General features: G+C 37.6%; 1 protein-coding gene across 4 annotated transcripts in view; it reads left to right on the forward strand.

The window, feature by feature from the left end:
* The window catches only part of chchd3a (coiled-coil-helix-coiled-coil-helix domain containing 3a), a 67,848-nt gene extending 49,018 nt beyond the window's left edge, over positions 1-18,830 (forward strand). For all 4 annotated transcript variants that reach the window (XM_077234454.1, XM_077234455.1, XM_077234452.1 and 1 more), the window contains 3 exons: positions 717-787; positions 12,924-13,059; positions 18,123-18,830. In XM_077234454.1, coding sequence (XP_077090569.1) covers positions 717-787; positions 12,924-13,059; positions 18,123-18,146 — 231 coding nt within the window. In that variant the 3' untranslated portion in view covers positions 18,147-18,830. The remainder of the gene's footprint in view (positions 1-716; positions 788-12,923; positions 13,060-18,122) is intronic.
* The last annotated feature ends 611 nt before the right edge of the window (positions 18,831-19,441 follow it).

Consider the following 19,441-nt stretch of genomic DNA (forward strand, 5'->3'; position numbering starts at 1 on the left):
TAATTATTGATCCTCATGCTTGTTGTCTTTCATTTGTATTGATTGTGTGTGCGAGACAGTGAATGTGAGATGAACCTGTCTCGCTGTGATTGAGAGCTCTCTTTATGGATGTAGCTTGAGCAAGTTTTTGTTGTCACATCCTCAAATTCAGTCGTCCATCTGAAATTCGGCCCATTTTCTTCGAAATGTCAGTTATCTTTTCGAATCGCCGACCTGAACGTTTTATCAAGCTCCATTCCAAGTTGTAAGGACATTCATTTTTACCCACCTACTCTTGACACACTTCACCAAGATCCTCATAACTTTTTAGATTGCCATCATCTGTTAGTGTGATGACCTTTTCATCTTTGTTGACACTTTTTCTTTGATTTCCTCCCTTCTTTGAAATCTAAAAGCCAGCAGAACTCTTTGTGCTGCACGGCAGACAACAAAAAAATGCTTAATTACATTTCAATCCATTTTTTGTCCTTCTGTTGTACTGGAAGCACAGAAAGGTGGAGACTCAGTTGGGTTGGACCTGCTGCTGTTTTGAACATTTGTGTTATCGGGAGCTTTTTATGTCTATAAATGTTCCCCTTCATCTATTCATACTGCGGGATACAGCAAAAGGATTAGGAATACACATACATGCAATGATTTTAATTCTGAAAAGCAAAGTGATTTTCTGTAAATATTTTATTTTGACATATTATATTTTTACTCTTTCTCTTCCTCAGAGTGGCCAGTTCTACAAGGTGTCAAATGAGAACTATCACAAGGCAGCAGACGAGGTCAACGCCAAGTTCAAGTGAGTTCAGAATTACACACTATGGCATTCATCAGCTTAAAGTCCAACATTAATACAGCTTATATTCTGCCTTTTCAGACACAATACATTGTGCAAGTAAGATGCATGTATGCAAATGTGAGCACACACTTATGCTGGGTAGCTCCTTGGCTGCATTACATATTTCACAATGAGCATTTGTTCTAGCATCTCTGTCAGTTCCCATTTACACAAGGCTGTAGTTGGGTATGGTATAGATTTCATTTAAAAAATGAGAATTCTAACGTTATTTACTCGCCATCATATTTTTTAAAAATATCTTTGTTTAGAGAATGTCTAAGCTGCTCACTTCCATACAACGAAAGCCAATGAAGACCAGGGTCACCATTATAAAAGTAGCCCATATGAATCATGCGCTATATTTTTCTGAAACCATGCGAAAGCCTTGTTTAAGGAACAGACCAAAATGTAAGGTGTTATTAACTAAAAATCTTGTTTGACATCATTTACTTCCATTATATGAAGAATATCTTGCTATAAAATTACTCCTTTTGTGTTTTACGGTGTTTTAAGTCCCACAGGTGTAAAAAGAAACACATGAGGATGACTAAATGATGTACAGAATTTGGTCAAACTATCCCTTTGAATCTACAAAAAAAAATATATGCAATCATGCCTTCACTACTTAATCCGGAAACACACTAGAAATGTTTCCGTCATCTATTCTGACAAACTTCGATAAAGTCTTGTCATGAATGTAAAATCTTGACCATTAGGCTACTGTTGCTGGAAACATGTAACTGAAGAGCCCTACAATTATAGGACATTTTGGCTCCATATGTCTTAATGTGGCCTATTAGCCCCAATAGTAATGCATGTTGGTAAAGGGGAAGTGAATGAAGGCCAGCCTGTTTCAAGACTAGCCTGCGCTCACAAATCGCATTAGGCTGTCATTATCCCTCTTCCTCAGTGCCAACACAGGGATCATCGTCTCTTTAGAAATGTCAGAAATTGATTTGTGGTGTCCAGTGGGGCAGGATCGGAGTTGGAGGGGGGAGGTTGTGCGGCTAATGCTAAATTGCATTAAGAAATGCATTAAAATAGCATTAGCCTGACATGGTTCTTCGCACAGGCCTGGACTGGGGTGTCATGTGACCAGCGGGTCCGCAGTGGATGCTGTGATTGGCTGATTGCATTAGAGAGGTGCATTAGCAGTGCTGTGATTGGATTACGGGGTGGAGGGAAAAGTGTGTGTGAGAGGGCTTTTTTGTTTATAATGAAATGTCTTCAAGGTCTGATGTTTCACGAGGAAAGACGCAGCTTTACTGACTGCGAGAATAATGAGGTTTAACTGCATGTGCGTGAGAAAGAAGAAAAGAAACATAAAAGTCTCTGTATTATATGAATGATGGGCCACAGGTGTGTGTGCTTCGGTTGTACATTAGAAACAAGTCTATCTGTATTGCTTTTCCCAAATGGATATTCCAACCATATCTCCCCTCTAAAGGGAAAACAGGCGATAAGATCCTATCAGGAATTGGGTTGAGTAAAAAGAATTAAGTTTATTTTGTCTGAGCCTTTTGATTTCCTGAAAGTTGAAACTGCCCTGGAGAAGGAGGTCCAAATCTGCATAATTGATGGCATTAACATGAGTTTGATATAATCTTTTACTTGAAGTTGTAAATGATCGTCTCTTCGACGTCTTTATTCTCTCAGTTTTGGATGTGCTTGTGGATTTGACTTCTGGAAAAATCAGTCTGAGGTCAAATGGTCTAATTGCTTTGGGATGTTTGTACATCTGTAAAATAAAATGCCTATTTGATTTAACATGATTTATTTTAATTGACCTTATTCCATGAATAACAAAGGGGTGTTGTGATGTTTTTTGTAATGCCTTTACATAATAACATCCATTTGATATACACGATTTACCCAGGTAAAGCACGTTCCTTGATCGACTCCCTTAGTTGTAGGTTTAGGCCTATCCTTATTGGTGACTTCCTGAGACATGAGCGTCAGCAGCCGTTGATGATAGATTGTGTCTAACAACATGGCAAGTTGAGAGATGTTCTGTTTATGCAAGTGTGGAGTGACTAGATAAACAACATAAACAACGGAGAAGTTAAAAAAAATCCTATGTATTTCTCTGACCATGTACAGGGACAACACAATGATGTGTGAAAAACATCTGTGATTGTTCAGCTTTAATACTATATATTTATGTAAAATATAATAAATAAATAAAAATAATAATATATATATATTAGGAGTATGAATTATTATAGAAACTAGAGCTGCATGATTAATCGTTAAATGCAATTTTCTCGTTGTAAATCATTTTCTCGATTCAAACACTCACGATTACAATAATTCAGATTTTCACAGGAGTACGGAGATAAAAGTTTATAATCCAGATTTAAATGCTGATCTCTAAGGTAGCGATCAAAATAGAGTTAATCACCTTTTGAAAGAAATTTGACACTTTAAATAAGGACTGGATCATTACATCATTACATTACATCATTACACCAGTAGGTGGCGACAAGCAACAGTTCAAAAAAGTATATATTTTCATTCTAGAGATTCATTACAAAAATGCTGATTCATCCAGTAATGAAACAAGTGAAATATTTATAATCATTGAATCATTTATTCAAACCATTTCTTTTTAAAATAATTCATTCAGATTAATTAATTAATTTTAAATAGATTGCAGCAATTAACATTGTCAGAACAGCTAGTAAATTGCGTTATTTTGTTTAGTTGTCCGTTCAGAATCATGTTAGAATCATGCAGCTTTAATAGAAACTGATTGGATGTCAACATCGTAGTGATGTTCATAACCGCTTCTAAGCCACACAGAACTCAAAACACATTTGAGAAACCAAGCAAAACAGTGATGAAATGGTGAACTGAACTTTTAGTGATGGGTTTGGAATGACATTTCTGACATCCATTCATTTTCTGTTATGGTTTAACGTTGGGAATTTAGACTTGGAAAATTGGTGCAAGGAATGTTTAGGATTTAGAGTTAAAGGATAGGGTTAAGTTTAAGTGAAGATTAAGATGTTAAGATTAAGAATGCATGAATGTGTGCATTCAATGCTTGTCTGATCTCACACACACATATGAAACAGCTCTTCCACACACTTATGCACACACACAGCCTGTTGAGCTACACGGCCGGGGATGCTGGTTGAATTACAGATAAATGCTTGACTGGAAGAATGGGATGTTGTCTTCAGCCACCTGTCAGTGCTGACCTTTGCCTCATCCCTGTGATGCTGTGTTTAAGCATGCACTCTGTGTGTTTGTCTTGTGTCCCTAGGGTGTTACCGAACTCTGTCACATCAAAGCAGTTTCACAGTGTTGACCTCTCCCTATGTTCTGCTATCTTCTGTTCTCTAAATGGGTTTAAATGTGTCTGCTCACCCAGTTTAGTCGACCATTAATGTGTCCTGTTTAGGTCAAAGGTCACTTGTTGGAATTAGTGTTCCAATGCACTACACCACATTTGCACATCACTATCAGTCTGCATTTCATGAATAGTTAAACTAAAGACATTTCTCAATGTGTATTCTTTAGGGCTGTAGTCAACCAAAGAAATCCTTAGTCGACCAAAGTCTTGTCCTGCGCAACGATTAGTCGACAAAAAAAAAAAAAAAAGACGCGATGTTTTGATTGAACATTTTTTTAAACAATTGTCATGGAGCATTTATAAAACAACAACGAAAAAACATCAAAAATACATAAAACTATAATAATAAAACAAATCTTTGAAAATTCTTTTTTTTTTTTACTGCAAAAAGTGAGGAGCTCTGTCCTAGGTCTATAGTAACAGTCACAATCGCGCACCTGACCACACCACAGGCTACAAAAAAATATAACTGCTATCTGCCACAATGAAAAATCCTAACAAAAGCTCTCGTTTATACAGGCTGTATATTCTTCTTTACTTTCAAAGCTATGGGTTAACTTTTGTCCAGCCGATCTAGGAGTTTTAAAACAAACACACACAAAAAAACCCCAAAGAGCCTAAAAAACGATCCTAATAATAATAGGCTGTATTGTAGGACTGCATATAGGTTTATTTTCGTTTTGTTACATTATTTAGGCTATTTTCAAATGCGTCAAGTGTACAAATAAAAACTAAAACATATCAAGAAAACACAATCTATTGAGTCTGCATGATAAAGCCGTTAAAGGGACTGCTCACGTCTTTTGCGCGCTCAAGTTCGATTTCAAATGTAGGCGCGCGGTGTGCGCGCTCATGATGGAAGCAACGCGGTCGCGGTGCGACGCGCTCTTTTTTTTTTCCAAGTGCGTACACGCCGCATCGAGATAAAAACATATAGTGTATAAAAACATAAAAACCGAAAACAAGTAGCGTTCTAACTGAATGAATACAGCTAAACTACCTATATCCCTTACTGAGCACGAAGCAGCAACGCAGCCAGCCACAGGTGCGAACCGAGTGTTCTATGTGTGTGCGCTAAACTGTGGCGCTGTTACAAAATAGCCTAAATTAAAGCATTTAAAGTTGGGGATAAACCATAGGCTAATTATATTTAGAATACAGTAATATATAACTGCTTATAAAGGAATATATATCAAGGAGTAAATCATTGAAAATTTCTTTCTATTGAAAAAAAAAAAAATGCAACTGGTCGACCAATAAGAATGTCAGTCGACCAAGACGGCATCGACCGATTAGTCGACTAAACGACTAAAGTTGACAGCCCTAGTATTCTAAAAGGGGTGGTTGATTTGCGATTTCACTTTTTTCATTTTAAATATTGTGTAATGTTGCTGTTGGTGCGTGAACAGTATCTCCAAAGTTGCTGCGCTGAAAGTTCAACGTAAGCAGAGATATCGTCTTTTAAAAAACAGGAAGTTTAATGCCTACAAAAACGACTCGAATGGGACTACAACGAGATACTCCCGGGTTTTATACGTAACTAACCCATAAATTTACATCAACCCTCCCTCCGGAATATGCAAAAAAGGGGGCATGGCCATATTTCTGCTGCTTTGTCGAAGAGGAAGAGTTATAGTGGAGAGCAGTAGCCATGCCGTCGAAAGTGTGTTATTTTCATCCAGCTGTCAGGTCTTCTGTGTTCGGGCTTCCTACGGACGCTGTAGATCGTCAGCAATGGCTACAATTTATGTTTGATTATGTTCCTGAAAATTACAATCGCAATTTAGCTCTCTGTGCTGCGCATTTTACGGAAGACAGCTTCCAGAATCTCCACTAAATTCAATGCCGGATTCAACAAGAAACTGTTACTAAGCATGAAGCAGTTCCAACTTTAAAACCAGACGCAGCAGTTGTTGGGCCACAACCTGTAAGTAAGACTTAATAATTTTAAATGTATTTGCATGTATAATTTTAGGCATAATGCTTTAGTTTTTATCAAGGACGTAAACAAATGCCAGCGCTGGCTTTAGTAGCCACTTAGTTATGCTATTTTGTGTGTCTATGACAAACGTGTACAAACATTTTGGACCTGAATTTGTAATTATGTACTAATTTTGTAAATGTATTTTCCATGTATATAAAGCTAACAAGCAGCAGTAGCATTTTCAAGTAACAGCATATCGAAATTCTTATATAATAATAGTAGAGTAGAATAATAATTATTCAAAAATGAATCATTCAGAAACATACAAAAATGAATCATTCATTACCATTCAGAAACCTTTTGTAAGAGCCGTGTTTGGGGAGGTTCTGCTTGACTCTCTTCATTGCCGCTTTCTGGGTCTGATTCTGGCTCAAACTGATACGCAGTATTGACACCATTATTTACATTTGACCGGAGCACATGCAGCTTTCGCCCGTAAAGGTAATGGGCGTGAAGTTTCCTACGCGGTTTAGCCAATTGCAACACAGCGGCCCAACTAACCAATCTGAACCCATTGCCTGTTTCTGAGGGAGTGGTTTCATAGAATCAGGAAGTCAACCGGTCGTTCAAATGACAGATAAAGCGGCTTACAACAAAGGTGAAATTTATGAAAAACAAGGCTTTAAAAAAAACAAAAAACACGAAGACATGTTATATTGCACCCCATAAACACAGTCATGCAAAGAAAAAAAGCAGTAAACCACCCCTTTAAGTGATCTTGCGACCTTGTGTTCTCGTACTTCGTAATCATCAACCGTCGAAGTTCTAATCCAATACTCAAGAACACAAGTACAGAGGATGCATGAAAGTACCCGGATGTTTTCTTGATATTGAGGATGCATCGAATGCAAAAGATTGATGCCTCGTGAAAGTACAGTAAACATTTGTCATTTTGTTTTGCTTAATTTTAATAAAGTGATAAAGATAGGTTGAAACATGTGTATTTGGTGTTATGTAATATTAAATTATTTATAGTAGAAAAATGCATTCATTGCATTCAAAAACAAATTTTCTGATATTTCAATAGTTTTTATTCATAAATAAAAAAATAAAACTACTTCGTAAATTCAATTGTTTTGTGCCATTTGATGGCATTGTTAAATTATTTATGTAACTTTCAGTGATTGTTAAAAGACAGCATTGGAACCTTAATTGAATAAAAAATAGCAATTGAGTATTGAAGTTCCAATATCCGTTGATATCCAATACAGTACCAATATATCTTGGATCCCTAGCACCTTCATTTGCATATAGAGGTTATTTCTGAGACTGTGTGTTGGTATTTCTCACGTCTCCTTGGAAAAGCCCCATAATACACAGCAAAATCTTAGACTATAATAGTCTGCTCTTTAGAAGAAATAACTCCTCTTAAAAGGCCATGAAGTTTGACTGCCTATTGAAGCACAGCTTGACCTGTCTCGGAGAACACAATTATAGCTATTACAGCGAAATATAAGTGAACGGCAGTAGACCAGCCATAATATTTAAGCTAAGTATTCTGTTTTAAAAGAGGTCAGTCGACGGCTGAACAGCAAAGCATATCAATGCGGAGTAAATGGCCTTCTCACTCAACAAGAGGAGCTCCACACACTGTTATGACTGGTGCTGTCACAGGTTATCAAACCCTCATCATCTTGAAAGTGTGTCTCCAGACTGCCGGCGGACCACTCTTAGCTCTGTTACATCTTTACCTATAAATCATTTCTCCTACTCCTTCATCGTTGTGTTTTGTCTTTCCTTGCCTTTCTCACCCTGGTATCTGACCTCTGCTCATCTTCCCCATCGAAAACCCTTCCTCCCCCCCCACCCCTCCTCTTTCTTTCCAGCCCGACAGGTAATGGGAACGATGCAAGTTAGTTTCGGAGCCCGTGGCGTCTCCTCTTCCCTTTCGCAACTGATGGATCATGTTTTAAAAACGACGAAAATGAGTGCTTATCATTTTTCTTCGTAACTGCTTCATTTGTTTTGATTTTTGTCTGCCTGTCACACACGCCGTCAGCTCCTAAATGAACATACATGTGTTTTTTTTCAGAAGTGGCCGCTTAACCTCTTCACCCCGCTAGACTGCGAGTGCTCATAATGATGACGGATAGTCACATGTCTGTTAAGAGAGAGACGTCTCAGTTCATCCGAACAGACTGTAAAGCACTGGACTTAAATACGCAGCGCCGGTGGACCGATATTTCATTAGTCTTGATTTGAGAGAATTAAGACTGTTTGAGAAATGTGTGCTGGTATTTTAACAAGCTGAATGCAGTAGGAAGGGCGTCTTTGTGCCTCTCGTCTGCCGTTTCTCCCTGCGCTACTGTGCCCGAATGGTTTTTTGCCTAGTAAATCCCCTACAGACCGGCACACCTATAGGAAGTCCTTCATGTGCTAGTGTAGGTTAAAAGAAAGGTTGCAGAACCATGGGATAATTTAGAGCACAGTCTCTTTCTGTCCTTTCTCCTCTTTTCCCTGTGTTTCATTCAGAAGCTCTCTCTTTCTCGCTCCTCCTGTGATAAAGCATCTCATATCTGTGTGTCTCTCTCAGCCCTCGGTGTCAGAGTCGTTCGAGCGCCTGCTGGCTGTGATTTATGACCCACATCTACTTCTTTTCTTCCAAAAACCATTTCAGCTGGATGGAGGGATTTACACGCGGACATAAATAAATATATACACGCCTATGATCTCATAGAGCTGTCCTGCTTTTTGACGCCCGATCTGTGGGTTGTGAGGGAGAGAATGGGAGCTAGAAAGAGAGATGGTGAAGGTATTGATGTGTGGATATTCTCCCCATAATGCCATTGGCATTTGGTTTAAACCTCAGATGACGTGTTTGAACAACAAAGCTTTTTTCCCCTGTTTTTTTCCCTCCAAAACCAATTTGCATACTATCCGTTCTATATAACATAATATTTATTATGATTAAGAGTATAGCCATGTTTCCATCCTCTTGTCAACCGAATTATCTGAAGTTCGGTAAAAAAAAAAACTCATGCGAATAAAGCTGGTGAAAGTGTGTTTCCATCCAACGGCTTTAAAGCGAATAAAAACCTGTACGTAATGACGTCACATGCTGTTTTGCGATCAAATTGGTATATCGAATTGATTTGAGACATTTTAAGATGTTTCCATTCATTTTCGCACTGAATCGAACAACATTCAATCAAACTTTTGCGAACAAAGTTTTGCTAGACAAAACGGAGCCTAATAGTGCTTATGTGCCAGCTGATAGCGTCATATGTAAGGGAAAATGTATATGGCAGGCGGTTGTTAGCCTGAAGGGTTTGTATTCGCTAACAACCGCCTCGTTATACATTATCCTGCTTATTACATGGCTACCTACCAAATAAATCAATAATTTGACACAAAATATTAACTTAAAAAGGAGTTTATTGATTTAAAACGAGTAGTGCTTCTGCTAAAGAAAATAGTCTGTTCCGTCTCTGAACTGCGTCCATGGCAACGGTGTGTTATACTTAGCAGCTCCGCAGTCTGTTAACAAGAAATAACACACCGCATTCTACATTAGAATTCAACCAAGCCACGTAATAACAAGCAAACCTAACATAAGAAAACAACGACTCTATAAACACATTGCTATGATGATGCAGATGCACGTAAATGCCCGACGACAACGGAGGCAGCCTGTGGTGTGGGAACGACAGCGCTCCATCAGTTCTGGGAGATCGTGGTTCAGAGACACTTCACGGAAACCCTTTGGTTGAAGCATTTTTTTGCTTTGTCCACTTACATCTGTCTTTGTTGACATCCGCCATGTGTGCGCAAACAGAGCGGGAATACTGGCCGGAAATGAACTCGTCTTCTTCTATGTTTTGTGGCGTGTTGCAACCATAAAAGGGCCTAAAACTTAATCGCAATTCATTATTTATTCGGCAAATAACGTTTCCATCAGCTTTTATCGCATTTGCCGTATCAAGATAAAATCCGATGAGACCGAACGTATTTCATTTGAGTCGATATTCATCGATATTCATCGTATTTTACTGTTTCCATAAGGCATTTTTCATTCGATATCACTTAATTCGGATAAAAAGGTGTGGATGGAAACATGCCTACTGTGTCCCTAATCATAATATGTTGAAAGTAGTATGCCAATGTTGATGTGCTTTATCTGTAGTATACATGTTTTTTTTATTGTTCAAGTTTGGGGGCAGAATGATTTTCTTATTGTGTTTGAAAAAAGTATCTTATGCTCACCAAGGTATTATTTATTTGATGATAAATACAGTACAAAACAGTAATTAATGTTTCTGAACAGTAAAGTCTTCAGAAATCATAATATGCTGGTTTGGTCCTTAAATATTTCTTATTATTATCAATGTTGAAAACAGTTGTGCTGCCTAAAAAAATTTGTGGAAACTATGATATTGTATGAATGTATGATTTGATGAATAGAAATGTCAAAAGAACAACTTTTTTTTATCATTTTTTGATAACATGATCAAATCTTTACTGTCACATTTGCTAAATGTTTTTTTTTTAATCCCACTGACCCCAAACTTTTAAATGGTAGTGTATGCTTATATTTAATTTATAATTATATAATTCATAAATATAAATTCAATTTGAAGGTTTTTAGCTGTCTCTTATGTTTACATGCGAAGTGTGATACATAAAATATCAAGTTCAGTATCATGCTTTTTAGGCTAATATTGTTCACAACCCTTAAACTATAAGAAGGTGTTTGTGACTCTTTGGACTTCCTCAAGTATAAATGAACCAAAGGAGACTATCATACATAGTTTTTTTTTTTCTTCTTTTTTTATATAACATGGTAGTGGTATGTCCCAGTACTACCATACAGTTTTAATTCATACTTAAAATTATATACTTTTCCATCACCAGTAAAGTACCATTAGCACATAGAAGTATGTTTTCGCCTTTTTTGTTGTTGTAATTTTTTTCTAGAAGGGGGATGATGTTTGATAGACAGCAGCTGTGTGTATTTGAGTGGACGGATTGAGGAAAGGACAGAGAGATAGAGAAAAAGCGAACGGGTGCATCCCCAGTCCTTCCGAGACCCAAAGAGTTGGGGTGGTGACTGACAGCAGGCGTTCATTCACTCCTTCATTCATCTCCCTTTCAGAGCAGTTAATATGAATGACGGCGCGGATTAAACCGCTCTGATCTAAAAAGAGCGTCTCCTTGAATAGAGCAAGATAACATCTCCCTCCCGCCCAATCCTTGCTTTGCCTTTTGCTTACCCAAAGGTCACCCCTGTCAAGAGTTTTGTGTGTGTGTTCTAATCCTCCGGGGACAGAGGTGATGTTTTATTTTTGGACACGTTGGGCCTCAGTTTTCATGGGAATCGGGTGGTCTTCATCAATATGCCCAGTGTGACCTGCTCTATCTTCTGTATTTTCTCCAAAGAGCGATATTTGGTCTTTTTTTTGTGACCTTGAGTAATAGACAAGTTGTTGATAGCAATCTGCAACGTTTTGTAAAATCCAGCATGAAACTCAATGCTGTCTGGGTCAAACTTTGGATATTCTGGGGTGTTTTGCAAATACATTTTGAAAAAGCGCTCTTGAGTTGAGTGCACAGGTTGCTTTCTAAATATCACCCATGGTAGTTTCTGCCAAAATATAATTGCAGTTGCATAGACATATTGTTCCTACATAAAAATGTGGAAATCTCTATCATTGAGAGAAAAGGAAATAGAAAAGACTGAAGGTTTCTTACAAGATTTATGGTTGATTTATTTATATGAATATTATAAATTTATAACATTAGCATATAATGACTTTGTTGGAATCCAATTTGTTTAATCTTACTAGTCATGTTTGTGGAAGATACAAAAACATGACAAACAAGATATATATATATATATATATATATATATATATATATATATATTATGTATGTATGTGTGTGTAGACGAGAAATATGAAAAAAGATTCCTCAGTAAAATAAATATCTGTTGCATGGTGTTTAGTTTAATTTTCTTAAAATGTAGTTTAATATTGCATTCTAATATCAGACAATAAATCATTTAATTGCCAAAATGTCCATATCATTTGTTTGCCAAAATGTCTATATCAGTGCAGACTGTTGGGCTCAGACACATGGGACAGCTGGAGGGGTTTAGATGCAGGTGTGTGTGTCAGTGAGGGACCATCCCGCCACCGGAGAATCTACACATCAGAGACATAAGCTGCACTGAATAATACTGCTTTCTATTGTCTGGACGGGTGGGTGTTTGTGTGGCTTTACTTAGCTATGCTCAAGAGGTAAAACTGTCACCAGAAGTCATCTAAATCTGACAGTTAGGAAGGTCGTCAAAAGTCAAAAATGATTAATAAAGTAGGAATATTTTAGTTTTTTTCTTTAATTTAAAAATGCCAAATGTTTAGGTGTGGGTTTATAAATATAAACTCATAGTATAGTGTGTTCATTTAGGTTAAATGTGTGTGGTTCAGGATGTCTACGGCCTCTACAGCTGATGTATGTCTTGAAGAAGTACATTGTTAGACCTCCTGCACTGTGATTCAACATGCAATTATACTGCAAACTAATTCTGCACAAATCAATTGTGCTATTGACTAGTGATTGATCTGATGTTTACTTGTGAAAACACAGCAAGAACATCATTTATATGCTCTTTGTCACTGCTACAGGATCAGTTTATTAAAAATGGAAAATGTAACTATGATGAATGACCACATTCATTTGCTAAATTTGTCTGTCCTCTTACGGTCTCTCTCTCTCTCTTTCTCCTTTTACCTTTTGGTTCTCTCTGGCTCTCACAGGCGATATGAAATTAGTCCAGTGTGCACTGACCTTCAGGGGCAGATTCTGAAGTGCTACAGAGATAATGCTGGAAAAACTCTGCTGTGCTCCAACATCGCCTCTCAATACCTACAGTGCGTCAACCATGCTAAACAGGTGAATATCTGAGTGTGTGTTTGTGTATGCCTGACATTTTCACCACTGAATAATCTTAGTTTAGTTGAATCAGATCCAAAAACTCCTTAACATGATGTTTATTCACTTTTATTTTTGCTGATTTTGTTTTAACCCAAGTTAAGAACTGTTGAAATGTTACATTTCACAGAATTTTACAATTTTTAACTGTCAAATTGATTAATCGCGATTAATTGCATAAAAGTTTGTTTTTATCTAACATAAAGATATATATATATATATATATATACACATACAACTGTTTTTATTTTTCATATAAATATATTTTCATATATTTTTTATTTATATGGTAAATACGTGTACAGTTTGAGATCTTTATTCCAGGGCACATGAGATGTAAAATGTTAATGTTTTAATATAAATGTAATAGTTTGTAGAAGAATCAGTCAAACTTTTGCCACATTTGCCCGTAGTGCTAGTAGTGTGAATTGAGATGCATTCTAGTGTGTGTGTGTCTTCTGTTTTGTGCATTCTACCACTTCCCAGCAACCCCAGCGTAGGAATTAGCATCTACAGCTGCTCTTTAGCCTCCAGCATTAAGATCCAGTGAAACAGCCTTGCCATCCTCTCCAAGCTCTGTAATAACACACTCTCTGCCTGACCCACACCTCCATTTGCAAATCAAAACTTCTGCCTAGCGTTCTCTTCACTTTCTGCTTGGCTACAGGCGCCACTAAGTTCACTCTAAATTGTAGGCTCAGACGAAAGAATCATTTCCATAATACCAGCTGACAGCTGCTGTTCTTGGTGTGTGCCTAAGTGTGTGTTAAATGAAATAAGTGGGAACGGGGACAAGTCATTTAAATAGCACCGTCCCACAATGCCCCACCGCCGCAACATCCCCAGTCCCGATTCTGCAATGTAAGGATGGCAATGGGCAGAATTGGACCGACCCTCTCTGAAAATCTCCTCCGCACACTCCAGCAATTCCATGCAAACACAATTTATATTCAGATGGGTCTCTCCATTAGATTTTTACAACGGCACAGTTTTTGGGTAGCGAGAGCAAAAGAGTGTTGCCCTCTTGGGTATTAGTTTAATGCAGCACTGTGAATTCTGCAGCACTTAAGTAATACATCATGTAAATAAAGAGATGTTTTATTCATAGTTGTGTATGCGCCGAATTTACCTGTAACTTCTTTAGCATCTCTAATGTTTTTGTGTTTTTGCGTACATGCATGTTCGTGTGCCCAGTATTGATGTCTGGGAAATTGAATATGGGTATGAGGTATTTTATGATTTTATTGACTCTGCTGTGAGGAACAGAGCTTACCTGTGTAATATGCATTTTATTATTCACTGCAGGAACACCAAAAAATAACAGCCAGATAACAAAATAGCTAAACAGCTTACGTGCTCTGTGTATGTGTGAGAAAGAGAGATGGAGTCCTATTCCTGTGCAGCCATGCAAAGTTTGTGAATTTGGAATTTTGTTTTGTGTTATACCAGACCTGCAGTGAAATCTCTTTTGACAAACCATATTTGTACTGTGTATAAGCAAAGTATCAATGTGATTTAAGAGATTTTAATTGAAAAAAATTACTGAATTTGTGTCTGTTCTTCGCACAACACTCATATTCCAAAGACTTTTTGTTTGCTGTTTTGTTTGCAATGGCTTTATATCGGTATCCAGTCTTTTATCTTTACATTCAATGCATACTGCAAACTCATAACTCTGATCAAATATCATTTCTATCCATGTGCTGTAGATTCAGCAGTGCAGGAAACAGTGCTGTATCATGTCTGTTTTCTTGAAAACCAGGACAGTAGTTTTCAGCTGGTTTTTAGACCTGTATTTTAAATTGGATGTCAAGTATAGTGACCTAAATACCAATGTGTTTATCACAAATGTTACACCAGGTTTATCTTAGTAAAGTACATAAAAATAGCACATTGAAATGAAGTAATACTGTATCATCATTAGCTGCATAGGCTGAACAATATGCAAGTTGAAGCCATATTTAATGTATTTATCTGTAATATTTTACCTTGCATAGTTTTGTTCATGATCCTTGAGGATGTGGGCACGTCAGGCACTCTTTCCATGCTGGCATCGGTTTAATTCAACTAAATTTTTTACCAATGAACAATTGAACTTGGACCAAAATACTGTAGAGTTTGATTAGACACCCTTTCACCTGCAGAACGTCTTTGAATGTCATGTATTGTGTTCTCCTTGAATCCCTGGCTTTTGTTGTAGATCACAAAGTCTGATTTGTTGGCCAGTCCTTGCTTGTCTGTCTGGATCTGGAAGTCCCTCAGGATCTTATCCTTGTCGTTTTCAGAGAGCATGGACATGATAAGCACTGTATATTTGTATAAATAACTCTTATTGAAAGCGTCTAGATAGAGTGGCTCTATAATCAGTGGTCACCACAGCTAAAGAGGAATGAATTCCCCTGATACAGCCCGACTAGCAGAGGGGTAACGACAGCGATCGGTCATGGCTGTGGCTTTGTGAACGTAATTACTCCATGGTTTATCTTTCCTGGACTGATAATATTTTGGCTGTGACCTTCTTCTCCTTCTATCACTTTGTAAAGCAGTGACTGCGGTACAACCCCGAGCCGATAGTGCCCTGAGTCCAGAGATAAAGCACACGCCCTCTTCCTCTCTAAGCACCATGAATACTACTTTATCACCAGCGATCTCTCATTCGCTCTTTCTTATTCTTAACGCGTGGTCAAACACTCCTCACCCTCCCCCCCCCTCTCTCTCTCTCTCTCTTCTCTCAACTGTCGTCCATTCTTTCAGAAAAAGTACGAAAGAGTTTGTGACTGCAGCATCTGTTTGTGCCAAGACGTATTTTTCACTGGCTTAAACTTTTGTTTCCCCTCAGAGGTTTGGGACTAATGCCACCACCTGTTTGAGTGTTTTTCCTCAACTCAAGAACTTTCCGCATATTTTAGCATTATGATACTGCGCTCACACAAGCAGTGAGTGCCTGAGAGATACATTGAGGTGCCTTAAAGGGATTTATTCACCGTCATATTGTTGCAAGCCATATGGTTTTATTTCGTCGATCAGAAGTCTTTTTCATTATAATAAAAGTGAATGGTGACCAAGGGCTGTCACACTACAAGAAATGACAAAAAGCTTAATAAAATTACCATATTGAGCAATTTCAATCAGTGTTTTTATTATTTATGTACTATTGAGTAATATTTTTAATTAGCGTATATTTTTATATGTTCATTTTTCATTCTTATTTTAGTTTAAGTGGTAGTAGTTTTGTATTGTGCTTTTGTCATTTCTATTATTAGCTATTTTACTTTAATAATTCTATTTAGTTTAATTTTTATTTCAGTTTTCGTTTTGTTAATTTTACTTGTTTTTAGATGATTTTAGATTTCATGTAATTTTAATATTTTATAAAATTTTTATCTTAATATCAATTGCGTTTTTTTTAATAGCTTTAGTTTTAGTTAATAACACTGATTTATATATGTGCATATCAAATTTGGTGCTTTACAGTCTATTACAATGGCCCCTATTTTAATGATCTGATATGCAAGTATCAAACGCAAAATGCAAGTAACTTTGTGGGCGATTCTCTGCGCCTGATGCAAATCTAAAATGGTTTGGTCTGAAGTAGCTACATTACCCATAGGTGTGGTTTGGGCGTAACGTGAAATAAACCAATCAGAGCGTCATCTCACAGCGCGCTTGTTCCATGGCGGATTTGCTAGGTGCACACCTGGAGCGGTTCACAGCCGAGGAGACCAACGTTCTCTTCAGGGCCGTAAAAGACAGAGAAGTGACATTATATGGGGATGAGAGAAACCCACCCAAATTAGCTTCAGATAAACGGGCGTATAATAATTTGGGTAAATGTGTAAGCTAGATTTATGCCTATTTTTTCACATCTTCATGGACACCACAATGATTTCCCTCGTGTGGTAATGTTTTTCCTTGTAATTATGTATGGTTTGCAAAAATAGGAACTGCTGTAAATGAGAGAAGCAAAGTGTATGCGCGTTGTGCACACGCTACATTATGGCCAAGCATGCGGCTCTAAAATAGCATCTGAATAACGCGCCACTGACTTTAGACTATGTTTTTCCTGGTCTTTGGCTGAATTGTTTTCTGCAACTGCAAAATAGCACCAGGGAACGTTTGCGCCGGAACAATCCGCCTCTTTACACTGAAAGGGAGCGCAAGTCCATTCCCTAATTTACCGACGTGCGTCTGTGGAGGGAAAAGTCCGCTGTGCGTCGGGTGCAAAATAGGAATGATATGACATGCATCGGTGTACAAAGTCAAATGCCCTGGGTGCAAGATAGGGCCCAATAACTATTGGTGTCAATGACACCAAACCTGCTATGACACTTCTTGACATGACAAATTTTATATGTGCAAATTGTAAACATGAATAAGATTTAAGAGATTGTCAATGCAAAATCTTCAATAAAACAAAATTGATCATATGACTTCAGAAGACTTGGCATATAGTCATATGGACTTTTTATAGTATGTTATGTACTTCAGTACTTTTATGATGATGCTTTATAATGCTTCCGTTTCACGCGAATATATGTCAGTTAATGATTACATAAAATGGGTTGCAATTGCAATTAATGTTCATATTAATTGAAGTTCAAATGAGGACGAATCTGTTTTGTTTTCTCTCTAAACCTCTCCACCATTGCTTCTTCCTTCTTTTTTTTTAAATAGTCATAACGCCCATCTATCTCCCTCACCTCTCCTTTTTTTTCTCCATACTCTCTCCCTCTCTCACTCGAGGGATTCTTATTTCCTGTTATCGAGTGCAGTAGCCCGTGAGAGATGTGTATTGAAAGAGCCGCATGTTTACGTTTGGTTGTGTTGGGGCTTTTTGCTTCCACCATGGCTTGCCTCGTGGTTCATCTCTCAAGAATATGCACACATGCACTCACATTCACTCCCTTTTTCTCCTCGAACTCTCTTTTTCTCTTTGTGTATTTGCATGCAGATGCTGTGGAAACGGGACACTGCATCTCTCGCTTTTTTCCTAACAAGAATTCTGTCTTTTTATCTTTGTCTAGGACAAGTTGAGGACTGGGGGTTAAGTCTCCGTGCAGGAAGAGAGGAAGACCTGTTTGTATCTGTGATCCCATCGTTTATCGACTGTTGCCAAGGAAAGACACCACCCGGAGACACACCTGAGCAGAACTGAACCAGAATCTGCAGTGAATTGAGAGATAGATAGACACCCTTAAACCTTCCTTTTTTCCTGTTCCTTTCCCCCATCACTTTTACCTTCCTACCACCTTCCTGTTATTTCTCTTTAATCCAGTAAGGAGAAATCACATTCTGAAAGGGACAGAATCAGTAAGCAGCGGCGATCATAGGTGGAACTCAAACGTTCTGAGCACCTGAACCAAACACATGTTTTTGGTTCAAAAAGGAAAGCATTCATTGAAAACAACCGAACTAGACACCAAATATTGCCCTCGCTAGGCCAGTCTAGAACCAACCGCAACAAAATCAAAGAACTCTGAAATCAGAGTTGGTTCTAGGTTTGGTCCGTCTGGCCACTTATCGTTTATTTATCCAGCCGCCATACCTGTGATCCACCCTTCTAATCCACCACAATCCTCCATCACACTCCCCATTGCATTAGTCACATCTTCCAGCTGTTCATTGTGTTTTTGCGTGTGATGTTCAATATCGATTTTTTTGTCTTGTCGTTCACACGAGGGTCAGGTTGAGTCCCTGATCTGCTTTAAAAAGAATAAACAAATCAAACCATATACCACTTCTGACTGCGTCCTATTATTTTCTAAGTAGGAGGGCATGATAAAACGCATGAATCAAATAAATTACATGATGCACCGATTAACCAAATGAATCACAAATAATCCTACAAATGCAGTCCATTTTGAATTCAAATTTGAGGTTTAATTTTTCAATCATGACTTTCTATTTTTCTGTTTTCTAACACATGCATCAGATCAGTCTTTGGCAGTTACATCATCTTGCTACTTTTCAGTTCCTGTGTCATAAATACAGCATTTTAAAACGTTTTTAATGCATTGTTTTATGCTTTAGTTAAATTGCATTACAAATAATCAGAATAGCAGATCAGCCTCCAGCCATTACACCGTGTTTCTCTATTTTTCAGTTATTGTGCCATGTAAGTGCAGTTTTTTACATTCTTTTAAATGTTTTACACATTTTTAAATGCTTGTTTTTATTTAGAAGTAGAAGTTTTTAGTCTTCAAAGTTACTCTTAAGTTAAATTGTCTGCATTAGTTCAAATGTGAACTCGGATCAGCGTTTCTTTGATCAGTGAATGTTTCTATATGTTTCTTTGAGTAGCGAACATAAACAGATGCCCAACTGTACTTGTACTTGTGAGAAT

This window comes from Siphateles boraxobius, unplaced genomic scaffold, assembly GCF_051911475.1.
Source record: "Siphateles boraxobius isolate OS27281-9 unplaced genomic scaffold, OSU_SipBor_1 19, whole genome shotgun sequence".
NCBI lineage: Eukaryota > Metazoa > Chordata > Actinopteri > Cypriniformes > Leuciscidae > Siphateles > Siphateles boraxobius.